The following is an 18,665-nucleotide window of genomic DNA, read 5'->3' as shown; positions in this document are numbered from 1 at the left end:
AGTTACTGTACTAGTTAATGTTTTATTATTTTAGTTTTGTATTAGTATTTATAATTTTGTTTTAAAACTGCTTTAAGAATGTCTAGACAGATGAAAATCAGTAGCTAAATTATTTTAATGCCAGTCACCCAAGCAGCCATTTGTGTATTGATTTGGACAAAACTGTCCTAGATTTTCAGAATTGACTCAGTATTTCCTTTCTAGTTGACAGAATCATTAGGAAAATTGATCTACAAAGCTCTGGATTGGGGAATCGAGAGTTATATGGAGAGAGAGCTGAGTGAGTCTCTGGCAAAGCTAATAACATTTATGCTCAAACTGAACGCAGAAACCTCCAACAGCACAGTTGCTTTACAGGATGTAATCAAGGTCTTGTATGTTTCACATAATTTATATCTTTAGCCATTTGCTCTAAGTGTCCTTTGGATGAGTAGAACAATGTTACACATTCAGTATAAAGTATGTTTAAGGAAAAACAGTCAAGGAATGAATATCTATGTAAGAAAAATTCCTTCCTTCCCTTCCTTCTTCCTCCCTTAAATATGCTAATCTCCTTTGAATGCATTCAGTTTAAAGTGCAGCTTGGTCACTTAATTAATTGTTTGTTTAACTTTAGCAATTAGTTTAAATAATTAATGGAAAACACTGTTGTAATACTTTTAAATAGTTATTATAGAAGTTCACATTGAAGTATGTACATTTATAATGTAATTAAATACATAAAGGCAATTAATTTTATAAGTCCATTTTAATCCACAATGTTTGGGAAAATAAAAATAAAACACAAAACTGCGCCAATACTAAATCTCATAGAATATTGATTGTTTAGATTTGCTTCACTTGTTTTGTTCACATCCTCTGCATTCAGTGTAGATCTGCTAAACTTGAGTTTTGTTATTTTTAGTGTAGTTCTTGAATAAAGAACTCTGTGTGTGTGTGTTTGTATGTTTGTGTGTGTGTGTGTCTTTGGCCCAGAATTCCTACTGATTTGATAGTCTGCTACATCTGCAGAGCAGCAAGTTGGAGATGTAGAGTCCTTGGTGCTTGCTGACTTTGGTTGGTTGCTTGTACATGTTTCATTACCTGATCAGGTAACATCCATGATGATAATGAGCATTTATTTTGCTTTTGGTTTATAAATAGCTTACCCTGATCAATAGACTTATAGTGATTGTTCTGGACTAGCAGGCTCGTAGCCTGCAAATCTGATTGGCCTGCTGAAAGCCGATCGTGATTGGTCGCCATAGACTGATGCGATTGGCCAGTAAACAGGCTGCCGCGATTGGCCCTGCCAAGAGTGGCAAACTCAAATCGCCTTCATTGGCTGCCTAGCCGCAGCCAGCCCTATATAAGGTGCTGCTGCGGCTGGGGTTAGTTGCTCAGATCTGAAGTCACAAATAAAGAGCTTTAGTTACTACCTGAGTCTTGCCTCCGTTCTTGAACCGTCCTCCCAGATATAACACTGGCGACGAGGATGGGATGCGGAGGCAACAGAAGCTATTAAATTGAGCTAGCTGAAGGAGCACGTGGCTGACAGAGCGCAACAACGGCGACATGGCCAGCAGCGCTATACCACCCGCACCATTCGATCCAGCTAGCGAAGATTGGGACTCATACATGGACAGATTTCAAATGTTCCTGGAGTCCAACAACCTCAAAGATGCCACGCCCAGCAAAAAACGAGCCATTTTTCTAACCCATTGTGGACCAGCCGTTTTTAAGATGGCTAAAGCCTTAGCCAAGCCAGCTGAAGTTAAAACCATGTATTGGGACACCCTTGCTCCCATCCTGCACAACCATTACGCCCCAGCCGTGCCAACTCTCATTCACAGGCATGAGTTCTACCAGAGGGACCAACGTGAAGGTGAGAGCATTGGGGATTTTGTGGCAGACCTGAGGAACCTGGGTGGTTTGTGTGGCTTCGCCAACCTCGAAGAAGCCATGAGAGATCGCATTGTCCTTGGCCTCAGAGACCCAACCGTCCAGAGCAAGATCATGGCCAAGGGAGACATCTCACTTGCAGATGCCATAGCAGCCGAAGCCACTCGTAAATCGGCAGCACGAATGCGTCGAACCAGCGGGACCAACCGCCAACCGACCAACGATGCTGGGAAACCTTCAGACAAGTACACATCAACCACCCATCACGAAGACGTCGAGTCATCCTCAGACAGCGAGGAAGAAGAAGTCCACAGGCTCTGGTCAGAACATGAGCAACGGGACCAGCGGAGTCGCAAAGCCAACTACCAATGCGCCAGATGTGGGGGAAACCATCCCCGATTCCAATGCAGATTCTTAGATGCCATATGCCGTTTTTGCGAGAAACGGGGACACATCGTGAAGGTATGCAGAAACAAGAGAAATTCCAGCCCCAGACGGAGAGGGAGCAGCCCAAAGAGAAATGATGGCAACACCACCACGCAGAGGGACCGCCTTAGCAACCAGTGGAACCGGTACAGCAGACCCCGAAGGTTTAACAACGCCACCAGACGAGAGAAGGCTCATCAAACCATCACCATCGGCCACGCTTCATCACTTGACGCTAAAAAGATCCGAGTAGAGGTCACGATTGAAAACAAACCGTGCAACATGAAGTCGACTCTGGGTCATCACTATCCATGGTATCCTGGAGAACACTCAAGCAGCTAGTCCCCAACATCCGACGCCAAGACCTCAGCAGTCAGAGACTCATACTGAAAGACTATCAAGGCAACCAGATTCCAGTCGCAGGTACCCGCCATGTGCAGGTCTCGTTCAAGGGACATAAGGCAATTCTACCACTCACCGTCGTAGACCGAGACCAGCCAAGTCTATTGGGTCTTCAGTGGTTCGCGCCATTAGGAATCGGAGTGGCTGGCATCCATCATACTGAAGACAATGACTGGGAGGCGGCTCTCATTCATGACTTCCGAGAAGTGTTCAACGAAAGCCTAGGCAAGTACAAGGGGTCCCCTATTTCATTTAATCTTCGCCCCGACATAGCACCCATTCGTCTAAAGCCACGCCAAGTTCCCTTTGCTCTTAAATCCAAAATTGACGAGCAACTGGACAAATTAATTGCGCAAGGCGTGTTAGAACCTATTGACCACGCCCGATGGGAGACACCAATCGTCACCCCCATAAAACCTGACGGGTCCATAAGAATCTGCAGTGACTACAAGGCCACCCTCAATCACGCGCTACAGCAGAGCGCCTACCCAGTGCCAGTTGTTCAACATCTCCTGCATTCACTTGGGGGTGGCAAAATATTCGCAAAATTAGATCTGTCCCAAGCGTATCAACAGCTACCAGTTGATCCCGAGACTGCAGAAGCCCAAACTATAGTCACACATCGTGGTGCATTCAAATGCAACAGGCTCCAGTTTGGTGTAAGCGTAGCCCCAGGCATCTTTCAAAGCCTGATGGAGAGACTATTACAAGGGATAAAAGGGGTTGTGCCCTATTTTGATGACGTATTAATAGCAGCACCCACAAAAAACCAATTAGAAAAACGTCTCAGAACAGTCCTGCAGAGGTTCAAAAATGCTGGCCTCATGGTTAAGAAGGAAAAGTGCCAGCTTTGCACAGAAAGGGTGGAGTTTCTTGGCTACCTCCTTGACAAGCAAGGAATCCACCCCACAGAAAAAAAATTGGCAGCTATCAAAAACGCCCCAAGACCCAAAAACAAAACCGACCTCCAAGCCTTCCTGGGACTTATTAACTTTTATAATATCTTTCTACGCCAGAAGGCGACTGTTGCTGAGCCCCTTCATAGACTACTCGATAAAAGGGCATCCTGGAATTGGGGACGTCGGGAGGAACACGCCTTCCAGCAAGTAAAAGACCTCCTTACCTCAAAGGCAGTACTAATTCAGTATAACGAGACACTACCTTTGACTGTCATGTGTGACGCCTCACCATTTGGGGTGGGGGCCATCCTGAGCCACGTCCTACCAAATGGCTCAGAAGCACCAATTGCATTTTTTTCACGAACTCTATCAAAAACAGAAAGAAACTATAGCCAATTAGATAAGGAAGCCCTTGCTATTGTCTCTGCAATAAAACAATTTCATGAATATGTTTATGGGAGACCGTTTTCTATTATAACGGATCATAAGCCACTACTTGGGATCCTGGCGGGCGACAAACCTACTCTCTCCCAGAATGACGCGATGGTCGGAATTTCTTGCTGCCTACGACTATCAATTAAAGTACCGCCCGGGGAAATCTATTCCCCACGCAGATGCCCTGAGCCGCTCACCGCTACCCGAGCCACAGGAAGACCCAGCTCCCACACTCCCCGTACTGCAAATAGAGACAATGCCATCGCCTCCACTAACGGCTCAAGACATCGCTTTTGAAACCAAAAGAGACTCTTGTTTGGCACGAGTTCTTGGCTGGGTGGAGAGGGGATGGCCAGATTACGACACTAAGGAAATGTTTAAGCCGTTTAAAAACAGACAAACGGAACTTTTTTCACAAAAAGGGTGCATTTTGTGGGGAGACCGAGTTGTTGTACCAACTAAGTTACAAAAAAGGGTCTTGCAAATGCTACACAATGGACACCCGGGCATCGTACGTATGAAAGCGCTGGCAAGAAGTTATGCCTGGTGGCCAGGTATAGACAAACAAATCGAAACCTGGGTCGCCTCTTGTAACAAATGCCAGGAAAACCACTCAGCTCCACCTAAAGCCCCACCAACAGAATGGGAAACACCCAGGGGTCCTTGGTCTCGCATTCATATTGACTTTGCAGGACCTACGAGAGGCCACACCTTCTTAATAACTGTTGATGCCTACTCAAACTGGCTTGAGGTCAATAAAATGAAAGCAACCACTACTGAGGCGGTCATTAAAAAACTGAACAGACTCTTCGCCACACACGGGTTACCAGATGTCCTGGTCTCTGACAATGGGCCCCAATTTACTGCCTTAGCCTTTGAACAGTATTTAGCGGAACGGGGCATCCGACACGCACTCACATCGCCGGCTCATCCTGTGGCGAATGGCCGGGCTGAACGAATGGTTCAGTTTACGAAAAAAAACCTACAGAAAATGGATCAAGGCAACATCCACGACAAAGTCACTAGAATGCTGCTCCTACAACACATCACACCAAACAGCACGACCAACAAGTGCCCAGCTGAACTCCTGATGGCCAGGAAACTCAGATCGCCTCTAGATCGTTTGCACCCTGCCTACACCCCGGAAAAGCCCCTGGGTTCCAGCAGCAAGCACCGTGTTTTCAAGGTAGGAGACCTTGTTTTCGCAAAAAAATTTTCTGGGGATCCCCTTTGGATTCCTGCCCAGGTAACTCAAGTTACGGGCCCCCGCTCCTACCGTCTACTCACCACTGATGACAGACCATGGAAACGCCATATTGACCAACTGCGCTCCAGACTAACCACATCTTCCAACCCTGACCCTAACTTTGACACTAGGGGGGGAGGGGAAGCAGTGAACTCAGAATTAGAACCAACACCTGTTTATTCTGAACTATCACCGAGATCACCGCACCATGGTTGGCAACACTCACCAGCTGCAACTGAGACTGGACAGTCGAACGCTTCGCCAGGAAGCAGCAACCAGGCAGGTTCAGCGAGCCCCGGGAGCCATGACGGTAACAGCGAGGCTGAGGACTTCATCACCCCGGGGGCACCAGAGGAGAGCCCTAATCATGACACCGGTTCACCGTTCCTGTTTGATCCAGCAAGCAGTCCATCTGAACCCAGGTTTGAACAGGGTCAAGCGGAACTGCGTAAGACAGGCAGACAGGTGCGAAGACCTGCTTACCTGCGAGACTATATTACTCCACCCCTTAAATGGAACCGAGAGGAGAGGGGTGTTCCAGACTAGCAGGCTCGTAGCCTGCAAATCCGATTGGCCCGCTGAAAGCCGATCGTGATTGGTCGCCATAGACTGATGCGATTGGCCAGTAAACGGGCTGCCGCGATTGGCCCTGCCAAGAGCAGCAAACTCAAATCGCCTTCATTGGCTGCCTAGCCGCAGCCAGCCCTATATAAGGGGCTGCTGCGGCTGGGGTTAGTTGCTCAGATCTGAAGTCACAAATAAAGAGCTTTAGTTACTATCTGAGTCTTGCCTCCGTTCTTGAACCGTCCTCCCAGATATAACAGTGATAAAGAGCATTTATATGCTATTCAAAAAAGACAACAAAAAAGCTAAGAGAGAAACAAAAAGACTAGAACACATCTTCTGCAGCAAATATTACTCATATAAGAATAGATTAAAAACAGAAAAAAATAATCAAGGAATTATCAAAGAGAAAACTGTACCCCAACAGCACTGACACGGCAAGCTACTATATATAAACAGGAAGCAAACTCCAAACTTCCTAGCATTGATGAAGTAACCTAGCTGGGTAATAATTTCTACCTGAGCTACATATATTCTCTTCTGTTGGAAACTGAAGATGGTTGCTTTTTAAATTGTCATCTTATGTCATGCAAGTTATCGCTTAAATGCTAAACCAATGTAAAATGGATCTGTGGTCCAAGTTTATGTTTTCCTATGAAACTACAGTAATTATTCAACAACAAGTATTTAGTGATTTCGCCTTCTATTTAGGAAATATCTAAGATACACCATATAAGTTGCATTTATTAAAATTTAGTTTTATGTAAAATCATATTTATCACTTGATCTGACCCTTTATTTATTTGATTTGGTTCTGCCTATGTTTTAGAGGACTTTCGCAGTGCACTATCCAAAGCAAGAGTGCCTCTTGATATGAATTCAGTTTCTTTATTTGCTCTTTTTATGCTAGTTTTGAAAGCTAACAGACAAGATAGTCCGATAGTTTGCAGTGTCTAATATCTTCTTTTCTTCTAGAATATATTGGCTAATATGTTCACTTTTCTTTTTTCTGTATCTCTTATAGAATTTTATTAAAGTGAAAGTTATATTATAGGGAGGTCTCAAACAGGTTTATATGCTGAGTAACATTCAAAAGCTGCTATGCTCCATAGTTGCCAAAATGCATTTCTAACTTCTAATGCTTTCTAATCTATTATTAAAAGCTGTTCCCTGAGTAGAAAGAAGTTCAGAGGAAATGGAGCAGGATTTGCACATCAGGTTTATCAATTCAGTAGTTAGTTTAATCAATTTAATTGAATATGTGTCCAGAACTGATTACTGTTTGTCCATTTTAGATCTGTGAGGATCACTTTCACAAACCATCAGAAGCTGCCAGTCATTATACAACCATCTGCCAAATGCTGTTCTCTGAGTACATTGAGCTTCAGAAACTTACGTTAACCATACAGAGTTGCAAAGAGGTATTTGGGAGATGAGAGAACATAGTAGCTAAATCTTTCTTTGTCACTACTTCAGTATCTTTATCACATCATAATTTTTCTTTTGAAATTGGAGGAAAAATGTGCTGAAGTTTGGAAAGGAAATTGAAGGGTTATGCTGAGCAAATAAATAATTCTTTTTAATGTATTTCAGTATTTGGGAAGAATGGATGTGGAAGACTGTTCTGCCAGACAGAAGACAAACAATTCGGTAGGAACAATCTACTTTGTTATTTTCAATATCAGGTTTCTTTTTTAAAAAAATAGTAATTGTATTAAAAATTACAATTCAAAAGGTAAAAATTAATATGAATTGAAATGAATAAAAAATTGCAGATATGAAAAATAGAAGAAAAAAGTATATAGTAAAGAAAAAGAAAAGAAATATAACTGTGTCACAAGTATAATTTTTTAAAATAATTTATCACTTTATAAAATACAACAAATAACCCATCTACTATCAAAAAACAAATCCATAAAACCTCATTGTTCAGCTCTGATCACCAAAAGTTGATTAACAGATAGCAACACATATGTTTTATCTTTGATCAAATAAACCAATTTTTTATTCCTTCCTTTTACTTTTAACAATCTTGATCCCTTAGCATATTATAGCAGTGGAAATTTGGAATATTATAAGCTGGTCTGTACAACAACAACATTTTTTAAAATAATGCACTAGTGATATTTTAGCAATCATACAATATGATACACCTGCAGGCTAATATGAAGCCTTCAGAGTCAGCTTCCCCATTCAAGATGGTTTGTGGTAGGATGTATTTGGTTATTTACAGAAAAGCATGAGACTACAGAAGGTTATGGGGCAAACTCTGCACAGCATTCCTCCAGGAGAAGGTATCCTTTCATCCTACAGTATGGTGGTAGATGATATCAAAAACAAACGCTACAGCCTCCATGCAGTAAGTATTGGGTCATATCAGATTTAGCTTTTATTGTGTATATGTGAGACGTACATGTGAGACTCTCTCATTTGTGAGACATTTTCTATCAGTATGATGAGGATTGAAGAGGCTCCAGGCAGGTTGATCCCTGGGACTATCACCCCATGTGCAAGTCTTTCCATCTTCAATTTTACTAACTTCTTTGGCTGACTATGTTCTCTCTCTGTCTACTTTTCCTGTCACGTGAGAGAGTGATTTTCTTTCCTTTTTAAAGAAATCAATGGGTTTGGCAATCTTTTGAGCTGCAAGGCCCTAGATTCCTGCCATCTTTCATTTATAACCCACTGTATTTGCTAGGTTTCAGTATGGAAATTGAAAGAGAAGACCAGTCAAGAGTTCAGCCTGCATGAGAAGCTTATGATGGAAGTGAAAAATCCACCTAAACTTCGACCAATCTTTGAACAGAAAAGTAGCAACAATTATAAGGGTATGTTCAAGACATTCTTGATAATGTAGATGTCTTGGAATTTTTACTGTGTACTGTACAAATTTGAAGGAATAAAAAAATCAGTTTTCTTTAAAGGTAGATTTGGTTGTAATGACACGACTTTTCTGTCATTTAGCATGGGTTACTAGATTAGAGCTTCAGAGACTTTCAGCAGACTTAAGCTGTTGAACTTTGTTTCCAGTCAGTGCATAAACTTAAAAAATCTCTTTCTTTGGTTTAGCCATAGTCATATTTATGATTATTCTGATTGATGGACACCTCTTTTCTTACCATCCTGGGAAATAGCACCATTTCAATATTTTTCTTCTTACTTGGGCTAAAAGGAGAAAGTGGCAGTATTCCAGTCATTTTCAGCTGTTCCTTTGTTTTTGTTTTAAAAAAGCAAAGAGAATTCCCTCCTCTGTTAATAAACTTATTTTTAAGATCTACATTGTAATTGTTACCCCAGTAAATGTGTAAAAAAATCTATCATTTTGCTTTTTCATCAATAAACTTTTATTTTATAATCAAAATTATGGGCAGAAATCCCAGCATATCCCATGCGTATTCAATGGAACATTTCTATGTTTTTCTCTATCTTTCTACTCTTGGCTAAAACCTTTGTTTTCAAGATATATTATAGCTAGTATATGCAAATATTGTTGATGAAGGTTCTAATATAATGCTCTGGTATAAAACAAGGATGATGCTTGCTAGATCCTCACATGAATTTGGTCTATATAAACAAATGCCTTAAAATGGAATCAGATTTTAAAAGAAGCTTGTAGAACTTTTAATCCAATACTCTGTTCAATGCAAAAATCCAACGTAAAATATTTCCAATAGATGACTGTACAGCCTGTGTTGAAACACATACAATGAAAAGAAATTTGGTAATTGGTACCATATTCAAATTGCTTTCCTATGTTCAACCAGGATATATAATTAAATTGATATGCTTTAGGACCTTAATTCTATGTTCTGGACTCTGGAATAATAGAGATTAAGTCATGGTTATCTTCTGCATAACACCCCTTCAGGAATTATTGCTGTTATTACCAGGCTATATTTGTATTATACCTGTACATTTTATTTCTTTTTCTTAACCCATTTGGATTATTATGTCTTAATCCATATGGAATCCTGGAAGAAGCATAAGAGGTTCTTAAATAACAGAAATGAAATGAAATATTTGAACCAGACATATTGTACATCATTACTTCATATATTCTCTGCTGTATGTAATGAGAACTAACTGCAAGTATTTTATCATGTCTGAAGAAAGTCAAAATGGCTTAAAATTTCTATTTACATTTTTGATTCTGTGTTGTTGTTTTTCTACAGGAGATACTCAGAAGTTCGTCTTGAATTCTCCATGTAATAGTATCATCTCTGAACAAAACATCAGCATTAACTTCTCAAAAGCTAAAAAAACACAACTGAGCTGCACTCACTCAGATTTGGAACTAAAAACAAAACTAGGAAAATTATGTGAGGATGGTGGATCAGAAACAAAGGCAAGAACAAATGTCACTTATCTGTTATTTTTCAACATGCATTCATTGATCTAAATCTTCATATTGAAAGGGTGGACAAACATCTAGTGGTTTTGGGGAATTATTGCTGCTGCTGCTCCTCTTTTTTGGATTTGGCTCTGAAGCTACACAAAACGCTACAATGCATTGTATCTTCCCTATGTGCACATAATTAAAGATGTGCAGTCCTTGGAATTTAAATCTAAATAGAATATATTAACATACAATTACCTTAACAGTTATTCATTTAGTATATTATAAAATAGATAGCCAATATGGTCTAGTGGTTATGGTCAGAAACCAAAAGACTGTGAGCCTTAGCCATGAAAGCCAGTTGGGTGTCTTTGGGCCAGTCATTCTCTCTCAGCTCAGTCCACCTCACAGGGTTGTTGTGAAAACTAGGAGGAGGAAGAAATATTAGAAGAACCGTGGTGGCACAGTAGTTAGAATGCAATATTGCAGGCTAACTCTGCCCATTGTCAGGAGTTAGATCCTGACTGAGTCAAGGTTAACTCAGCCTTCCATCTTTCCAAGGTCGGTAAAATGAGGACCCAAATTCTTGGGGGCAATATGCTACTCTATAAGCCATGTAGAGACTGCTGTGAAGCACTGTGAAGTGGTATATAACTCTTAAGTGATGAGCCATGGTGGCACAGCAGTTAGAGTGTAGCACTGAAAGCTACTTCTGCTGATTGCTGGCTGCCTGCAATTTGGCAGTTCAAATCTCACCATGCTCAAGGTTGACTCAGGTTTCCATACTTCTGAGGTGGGTAAAATGAGGACCCAGATTGTTGGAGGCAATATGCTGACTCTGTAAACTGCTAGAGAGAGCTGTAAAGCACTGTGAAGCAGTATATAAGTCTAGGTGCTATTGCTATTAGGTATGTTCGCTGTCTTGATTTATAAAAACTAATAAAGGCAGGATATAAATAAATACATAAAATTTTCTCTATTTGGAAATAAATATATAAAAGTTATATAACTTCCTGAGTTTATAAAATATGGCTGTAGCTGGTTTGCAGTGGTTTGTATAAATTTCCTATTTTTGAGCTATTCATGTCAAACTAAAAACTCTTCATTAACTACTAAGTTTAACTCTAAATTCCAGAGGATTTGGTTTTATTACAAATTTATCATGAAGAGCAATTTCTGAGTGTCTTCATTTGATTTATAGTTGTTACCTACTTACAATCAGACATGTTCAAGATGGTCATTACCAAGCATTGTAAATTTGATGGGAACAAGATGTTTAGAAGTAAAAGGCTCCTGCCAAAGAGAAACAAGCAATCTTCCTTCAAGGGCTGAGGTAATTTCCTAATAAGAGGATTGGTTAGTTGGTTGCTTTGTTAATATTTATTAAAAACAGAGATGAGTATTCATATAGCTAAATGTTTATAATTAAGCTTGTTTTTGCAACACTGGCCTATCTAGTTAACTTTGTTCTCCTAAACTAATCCTTCTGCCAATAGATTAGGGTTGAAGAATGTGTGGATTATAGGCTGTCTCCACCTCTCCTTTTTTGTAGAACCCTGAAGCTTCTTTCCTATGATTGCTTACCATTTACTTCCCCCGATAACAAGTAGATAAGTTTAATGTGCCCCATTTTATTAAAAAAAAACCATCCACCATCTCAGAAGAGAGGAAAATGAGATAAAAAGTTCATTCCCTTATTATCAAATTTTGTTTTTAGGAACTCCTATTAATGTTTTTATATTGCATACAGGGTTTTCATTCAGATTAAGCATACAAAATAATGTCAGTATACCTGACTGAACTATTTTGAAGAAGGAAATTAGTCTAGCATAGGAGGGTTTGTTTGTATTTTTCCTCATTTTACATTTGTGTGTAGAGAAAGCTTCCATAATGCAAAGCTATTCTCAGTCTTTTCAGTGATTAGAAGGGATGGTTTATATAGCTATAAATTGACTGCAGAAACTGTAGCCCATATTTTAATCTCCAAACATTCTTCATTCTTTGTGTGAGTGTTATTACTTGCATTGATTTTTATCATATTATAAAAAGAAATTGGAACATTTGTCACAACTTTCCATCTACAGCTTTGTTTTGTTTGTCACAACCAATTCTTTATATGGCCCTATGTATGTCATCTCTGCACTAGGTAAGTAAACAGAGCCTTTTTATAATTTATATATTTTTTATAATTTATAATTAAATTACTGTGCAAGAGAAAAACACTCCTTTTTACCTATAATTTGTATGGTTAAGTTTTTTGGGGGGAAAGTCAAATGCCTATGTTATCTTGGGTAGTAGCTTTTAAATGTATTTCTTCTCGTATCTTTCATTATTATTTATTAGGGCTCTTAAATGCTTTGGATTTGAGGGATTTGAAGTACTGCAGAATGTGCAGTGGTGCAAAAGCAACCTCTGCTTCCAACTCATTAAAGTAGCTATGTCATTTTCCAGGATTGCAAGGCTGCTGAAAAGAAGCTTCCAATCTTGGCAAATGAGCAACTATATAAACAGGTGCTATATTTATGTTCCCATACATTCTACTACTCCTGTATCTGAAACAGGATACAGCTCTATCATTTATTAGGGCTATGCAAAGCATTTAAAATAACTGGGGAAAACTTTACAACACTTGCCTGAGCTTTTCAAAGGATATGACAGTTTTAATCTTTCAAGAGTGTCTCCCCTGCAATAATACATTTTAAGAAGCACCCTTTCAAATTCTTTGTGTCGCCCTACTATATATTGATATGTTTGCTGTTTTAAATGTTCAATTTTCTAATTTACTTAGAGTTATTTATTTTGCGTATGGCATTTTATACACTGACTAGCAATATATATTAATATTTCATCTAGATTATTAAAACACAATAAAGTATAAATGTTCAAAATGTCTAGGTTCAAATACCAATATTTAGGCCATCTAACCATTGAAGCATCATTTATATTAAAGAAATCAGATACTGGACCAGTATATGCCCTCAATTTACAGCTGGTCATGATATGATCCAGTTTGACATTGGACCTTGCAGTCATACTGAGGGGAGGATACTACGGCCCATTTATACAGAGAGTCCCAGCAGACACCGTGTGAGGTGTGAATCCTATTCAGGATTGTCCATTGCTGATGTGATAGTTCAAAGCTTAGCATTTTTGTGCGGGGTAACTTATAATGTTTCCCTATATTTGGGCATTTAGCATTGTCTGCAATGGGGAATCAAAGTTGTTGGGTACATGTTCTGCAAATACCAGTGGGGGTTTCCTAGATTTGAATCTTCCGGCTGATGAATGAGGAAAGTAGAAATGTAGGAGTGAGTTGTTCATAGTTCACCTAGAAAACTCTATTAGAAGAATGAAAAGATATTAAACAGAGTTCATATTCTGTGAATTGATTCAGGACTGTCAGCTTGCCAGCAACACAGAATTTGTAGTGAAACATATTATTTCTTCTTTTAGACCAGGAGTGTCAAATTCAAGGCCTGCAGGCCAAAACCGGCCCGCGAGATGCTTAAATCTGGCCTGTGCGGCCAGGCTAAAAATAGCAAAAGGACCAGCCCATGGTGCCTCTGGCAGGCAAAATGGGACATGGGGGGCGTGCGCACCCTATTTTCAGCCTGGAAGGCCTCCTGCAGCACACTGCCAGCCAAAACAGTTGGCTCGTTTTGGCCGGCAAAGTGTGGCATGAGGCTGTCCAGGTTGAAAACAGGGCTGAGGGAGGCCTCATGTGCCCCCCCCCAGCCCCGTTTTGGCTATCAGTATGCTGCAGGAGGCCATCCAGGCTGAAAATGGGGCATGGGGGGAGGCTTACATGGCCCCCTTGTCCTGTTTTAGCTGGCAGGGTGCTACAGGAGCCGTCCGTCTTGTGTCCCCTCTACTCCCCAGCTGGCCCACGGAGGAGAACTACAATGCTGATCCGGTCCTCAAAGAAATCCAGTTTAACACCCCTGCCTTAGACATTCTTCTGAATATGCAGTAGAGTTCAGGAAGCCTCTCTGAAATGGATTTGAGAAATGAGAGGGGGGGGAGGAGCAAACTTCCATTACTGTAATGGAAAATAACAAAGGCAACTTTAAGATGTGTGGTCATCCAAAAGTTCTATCAATGGTGTTTCCATCCCAAATCTGAGCCTGAAACCTAACTAGAAAAGGTCTAGATAATTTGCCTTATTCACGATCCTCTGGAGGTGCAATGTAGCCACTTTCTCAACCACCATCCCTAAAAAGGAAGATGAGAGGCTGCACTAAAGTTATCCAGAGCAGTAGGGTCCAGCAAGAGCTTCTTGAGGAGGGAGTGTAGCAACACCTCTTTAAATGGTTCTGGGAACACTTTCTCTCTCAAGAATGAATTAACTGTCACTAGGACCCACTCACATTTCATCTTTCAGGTGAACTTGACCAAGGTCACTCATGCAATCCCAAAGAACATGTCCACTTCCTCAGGGCCCACAAGATCAAACCATTCCAAAGTAAGAGACTTCCCCAAGGTTCCCCAATGGATCTGCCCCATGTTTGGTCTTCATCTGAGAATGGATGTGAGCAATTTTATCCCACAGGTGTGTTGAAAATGTCTCAGCATGAGTGGTGGTGTTCTACCAGTTCAGCCCGGTTTGTGTGAACCGGTAGTAAAAAAAATGCTACTGTTCAGCTGCCGGTTCAACTGAACCGATATTCCCCCGGATGATCAGCTGTTCTGATGATCACTTGGGCTGGGATTCCCCTCTCTGTCTTACTGCTTCACCCAGGAGGCTTCTCTGAGGCCCAGGAGGTAAAAAGAGGCATGCGGAGGGGCGCTGCACCCCCCCTCCGGCGCTCTGTTTTTTGCCTCCTGGCCTCAGGAAACCTCCCTGAAGCAAAAACAGGCTCCCAGGAAGCTTTTCTGAGGCCCAGGAGGCAAAAAAGCAGAGCATGGGGAGGGGTGGTGATGAAAAAAAGCCACATCCACCCAGTCACATGGCCATGCCCAACTAGCCACTCCCACCTAACCACGTCCTCAGAACCGGTAGTGAAAATATTTGCATCCCACCTCTGCTCAGCATGGCCCTGAAGATGAACTTCAGAGTCCCTTTACCAAAAAAAGGTATGGAGTAGTAGCCCTAAACAGAGCTGTCAGGCAGCACTCTGCCTATGCAATAAGAGCAGAGAAATATTTACCATGGCTGTGCTCACTTCAGATTTTATTCCACAAGCGGGAGAATTTGGAAAGCATCAAAGTACAGGTAGTCCTTGACTTACAACAGTTCATTTAGTGACTGTTCAAAGTTACAATAACACTGAAAAAGTGAGTTATGACCATTTTTCACACTCATGACCTTTGACCTTCCCCGTGATCATGTGACCAAAATTCAGATGCTTGGCAACTGGTTAATACTTATGACTGTTGCTGTGTCCCAAGGTCATGTGACCATCTTAGGCAACCTTTTAGTAAGCAAAATCAATGGGGAAGCCAGGTGCTTAACAACCATGTTACTAACTTATCAGCTGCAGTGATTCATGTAAGAACTGTTGCAAGAATAGCCATAAAATGGGCAAAACTCATTTAACAAATGTCTCACTTAACAACGGAAATTTTGGGCTCAATTGTGGTTGTAAGTCAGGGACTATCTGTACGCTCCCAGCCTCAATTTGCAACCCTAAATTAACCAAGACTTTAGAAAAGAAAAGTCCTGGCTATTTTTCCAAAACAGCATGGTTGTCTTCTGTTATGAAATCTGAAGATTCCTCAACTGAGCAGCGATTGGATTCTGTGCTCCAAATCAGGACATCAGTGCCCTTCAACTGATTGGCAGATTCCGGGAATTGACATTCACACATTTGAAAGTTGTCAAGTTTGAAAAACACTGCCTAAATGGTGCTTTCCAAACCTATTTGATTATTCTATTTCCCAGAAAATTTGACAGTTGTTTCAAAGCCAGAAAATAATTGTTTACCACTGCAATAGCAAATACTATTTTTATTGTTTGGTTTCCCCCCAGATGAGACGAGATTTTCATTCCCAAGCACATGCTGACTAAATTCAGAATTAATTGCAGTAAAGCATTTCATAAAAAAACTTTGCAGTTGTGGTATTTGGGATCTTTTCTTTGTGGGAAAGCCTGCAATTGATCATGCAGGCATAAGGAAAAAATAACAAGCCAATTTCTCAGTCCTGCAACTCATTTTGTACCTTATGGTTGTGGTTTATTTTGTAACTCCTTTGTTATTTTTTTCCTTTTATTCGGGTTCTTTTTATTTTTATTTTTGTTCAATTCCTTTATTATTTTTCTTTGTATTCAATTCCCTTGTTATTTCATTTTATTTGATTGCTATTGCTATAATTGAGATATTGCCTTTTAATTTTAGTGTGATCTGCAAAGATTGCTGCATCAAAGTGAGTTATTTTCTTTTTCATTAATTCTAATAAAACATTTTGTAAATTTAACCCATATTTACAAAGTTTTGTTTAGGAGCCATCAAGCAATTAATGTGTAAGACATTTATTAAATTGCTTGATGGTACTTTGTATCTGATGTTGCATTGTCCTATTTAATAGCATGCAGCTTCATTTTTTATTTAATATTAACAGTGAATGCCATTTTAATTTATTTTACTAACTGATTTAAAGGATCGATGGACCAATTATCCCAATATAGTATTTTTCTCTAGATGTCTATGCCAGTCAGACCTTGTGTACGCCTTCCGCTTCACTTCTTTAAAATGATACACCTGGGCAAAGAAGATGATCAGGGCCTGCACAACCAAAAAACTGCACAGCTTGAAGTAGAACAGTGGGATTCATCAAGGTGAGAGTTTACCATGAAACTAAATTAATAATGCAGACATTCTCTTCTCTGTCTTGCCAATTCCCCCATCTTACTAGTCCATAATAAACTTGTATTGATAAGATGATGCTTATATGCTGAGAAAATAGCTTCCACATTCCATGACTCATAAATGAGAAAATTATGGTATTGGCTAATTTTTTATCTCTATAGTAGATAATATTATTTATTATCTATTATTTATTATCTATTTATCTATTAATTTCTAATAGAAACTAAACTACTGTGGCAGCCGCCCTGTTACATTGCAATCTTCCTGCCTTGACTTGATGGAGGCCATCTCAGGGTTCCCAGTGGAATTCCCCAGGCTTCTTGTCCTGGAGAACCTTTATCTGCCATCCCAGGGCTTGACCTTCACACTTAAAATGGCCTTCTGTGCAAGAACATAGCACAGAACCTTATAAAAGAATCACATACTTCGAGACCATTATGAAGTATGTATCCATGTTTCTCTTTGTAACAGAAATTCTATCTGGTAGCATGAAAAAGTACTATTGTACATACTTAAAGATCCAATGGAATATTTTAAATATGATTTTATATTATCTTAAACCATGGCCTGTGTTTGTTGAATAAGCCATAATGGCCTGGTTTAGACATTATGCTATGCTATAAACTATGCCCATATAGCATCTCCGAAAGCGTCCAGAGACTCTCCAAAAGTTGACATCAAATAGTAATTTTAACGAGGCAGGAAAAAGAAATGTGATGTTTGCCCACTATCACTTATTTGTTTGCTGCTACTTTTTTGCATGTCCTAAAAAATTGAAGGTTTTGTGCTCTACCATGAACCCTACTTTACAGCTATAGTGGATGAGTTCACAAATTGTGCTAAGTCTAAGCCAAACTAACTTATAATTTAGTGTGATATGTGAAGACAGTAGCTTTTAGTTCATATAATGTTGCAAATATACTGCAAAGTAAAAAATTCTTTAGCTTTGTTCTTGTTTTCCAAATTAGATTTTCCATTTCTAAAATTAAACATTTAAACATATATAATAATGATTTGGAAGAAATGTTTTGGACATCCTGTAAGCATGCAGTACTTCTCTCTTTTTTCAGACATGTGTGGAAGCTCTGCCTATTTGAATGAAGAGAAGAAAGTTAGCCTGCACTCACATGCACTCACACATTTCTTCAAAAACATTTTTAAGTGTGTACCCTTACTAGGTGTTCAAAACATATAAAGGTATGAAAGAGGCATATTTGAAAATAATCTGAATTCTTCTCATGACTTCCAGAATACCTCTTGTGTTTGAACCCCATTGCTTAACACCACCCTTTGCCTGCCGCATAAAAAGTATGAGGGATTGGCCTTCTGTGGACATCTGTATCAAATGTGAGCAATACCTTCTGGAGATGCTGTCCCATCATTCTCCTTGCAGAAAAAGACGCCTGTCATGGACTGAATTGGAATAATGTTTTTTACTGCTGTATAAAATTAAACAAATGTAAACCAGTGATCTTACAGACTTAAACAAATTGATCCTTATTATTTTTTTCCCCTCTCTTCTCACCTAACAGGACAAATTCTATTTAACCTGATCTGGAAAACTATACTTATTAAAAAAAAAAAACTTCATATACATCTTTGATCTTCTTACTTGTAATCAATAAATACTTTCAAAAGCCATGCTTTAAGTCTTTTGTCACAATTTAAAT

At 39.8% G+C, this 18,665-nt stretch overlaps 1 protein-coding gene across 1 annotated transcript in view; it reads left to right on the top strand.

Annotated features, from left to right (window-relative positions):
• Nucleotides 1-18,422, top strand: part of LOC113441643 (uncharacterized) — a 28,812-nt gene extending 10,390 nt beyond the window's left edge. The window contains exons 4-14 of the mRNA XM_026708757.2: nt 205-369; nt 7,149-7,274; nt 7,447-7,505; nt 8,053-8,212; nt 8,552-8,681; nt 10,026-10,154; nt 11,410-11,522; nt 12,274-12,335; nt 16,525-16,552; nt 16,828-16,964; nt 18,245-18,422. Coding sequence (XP_026564542.2) covers nt 8,093-8,212; nt 8,552-8,681; nt 10,026-10,154; nt 11,410-11,522; nt 12,274-12,335; nt 16,525-16,552; nt 16,828-16,964; nt 18,245-18,422 — 897 coding nt within the window. The 5' untranslated portion in view covers nt 205-369; nt 7,149-7,274; nt 7,447-7,505; nt 8,053-8,092. The remainder of the gene's footprint in view (nt 1-204; nt 370-7,148; nt 7,275-7,446; nt 7,506-8,052; nt 8,213-8,551; nt 8,682-10,025; nt 10,155-11,409; nt 11,523-12,273; nt 12,336-16,524; nt 16,553-16,827; nt 16,965-18,244) is intronic.
• The last annotated feature ends 243 nt before the right edge of the window (nt 18,423-18,665 follow it).

This window comes from Pseudonaja textilis, chromosome 7 (assembly GCF_049901715.1).
Source record: "Pseudonaja textilis isolate UNSWEBS1 chromosome 7, rPseTex1.2, whole genome shotgun sequence".
In the NCBI taxonomy this organism is placed as follows: Eukaryota; Metazoa; Chordata; class Lepidosauria; order Squamata; family Elapidae; genus Pseudonaja; species Pseudonaja textilis.
Note: the sequence above shows the minus strand (reverse complement) of the source record. Positions and strands in the feature narration are given on the sequence as shown.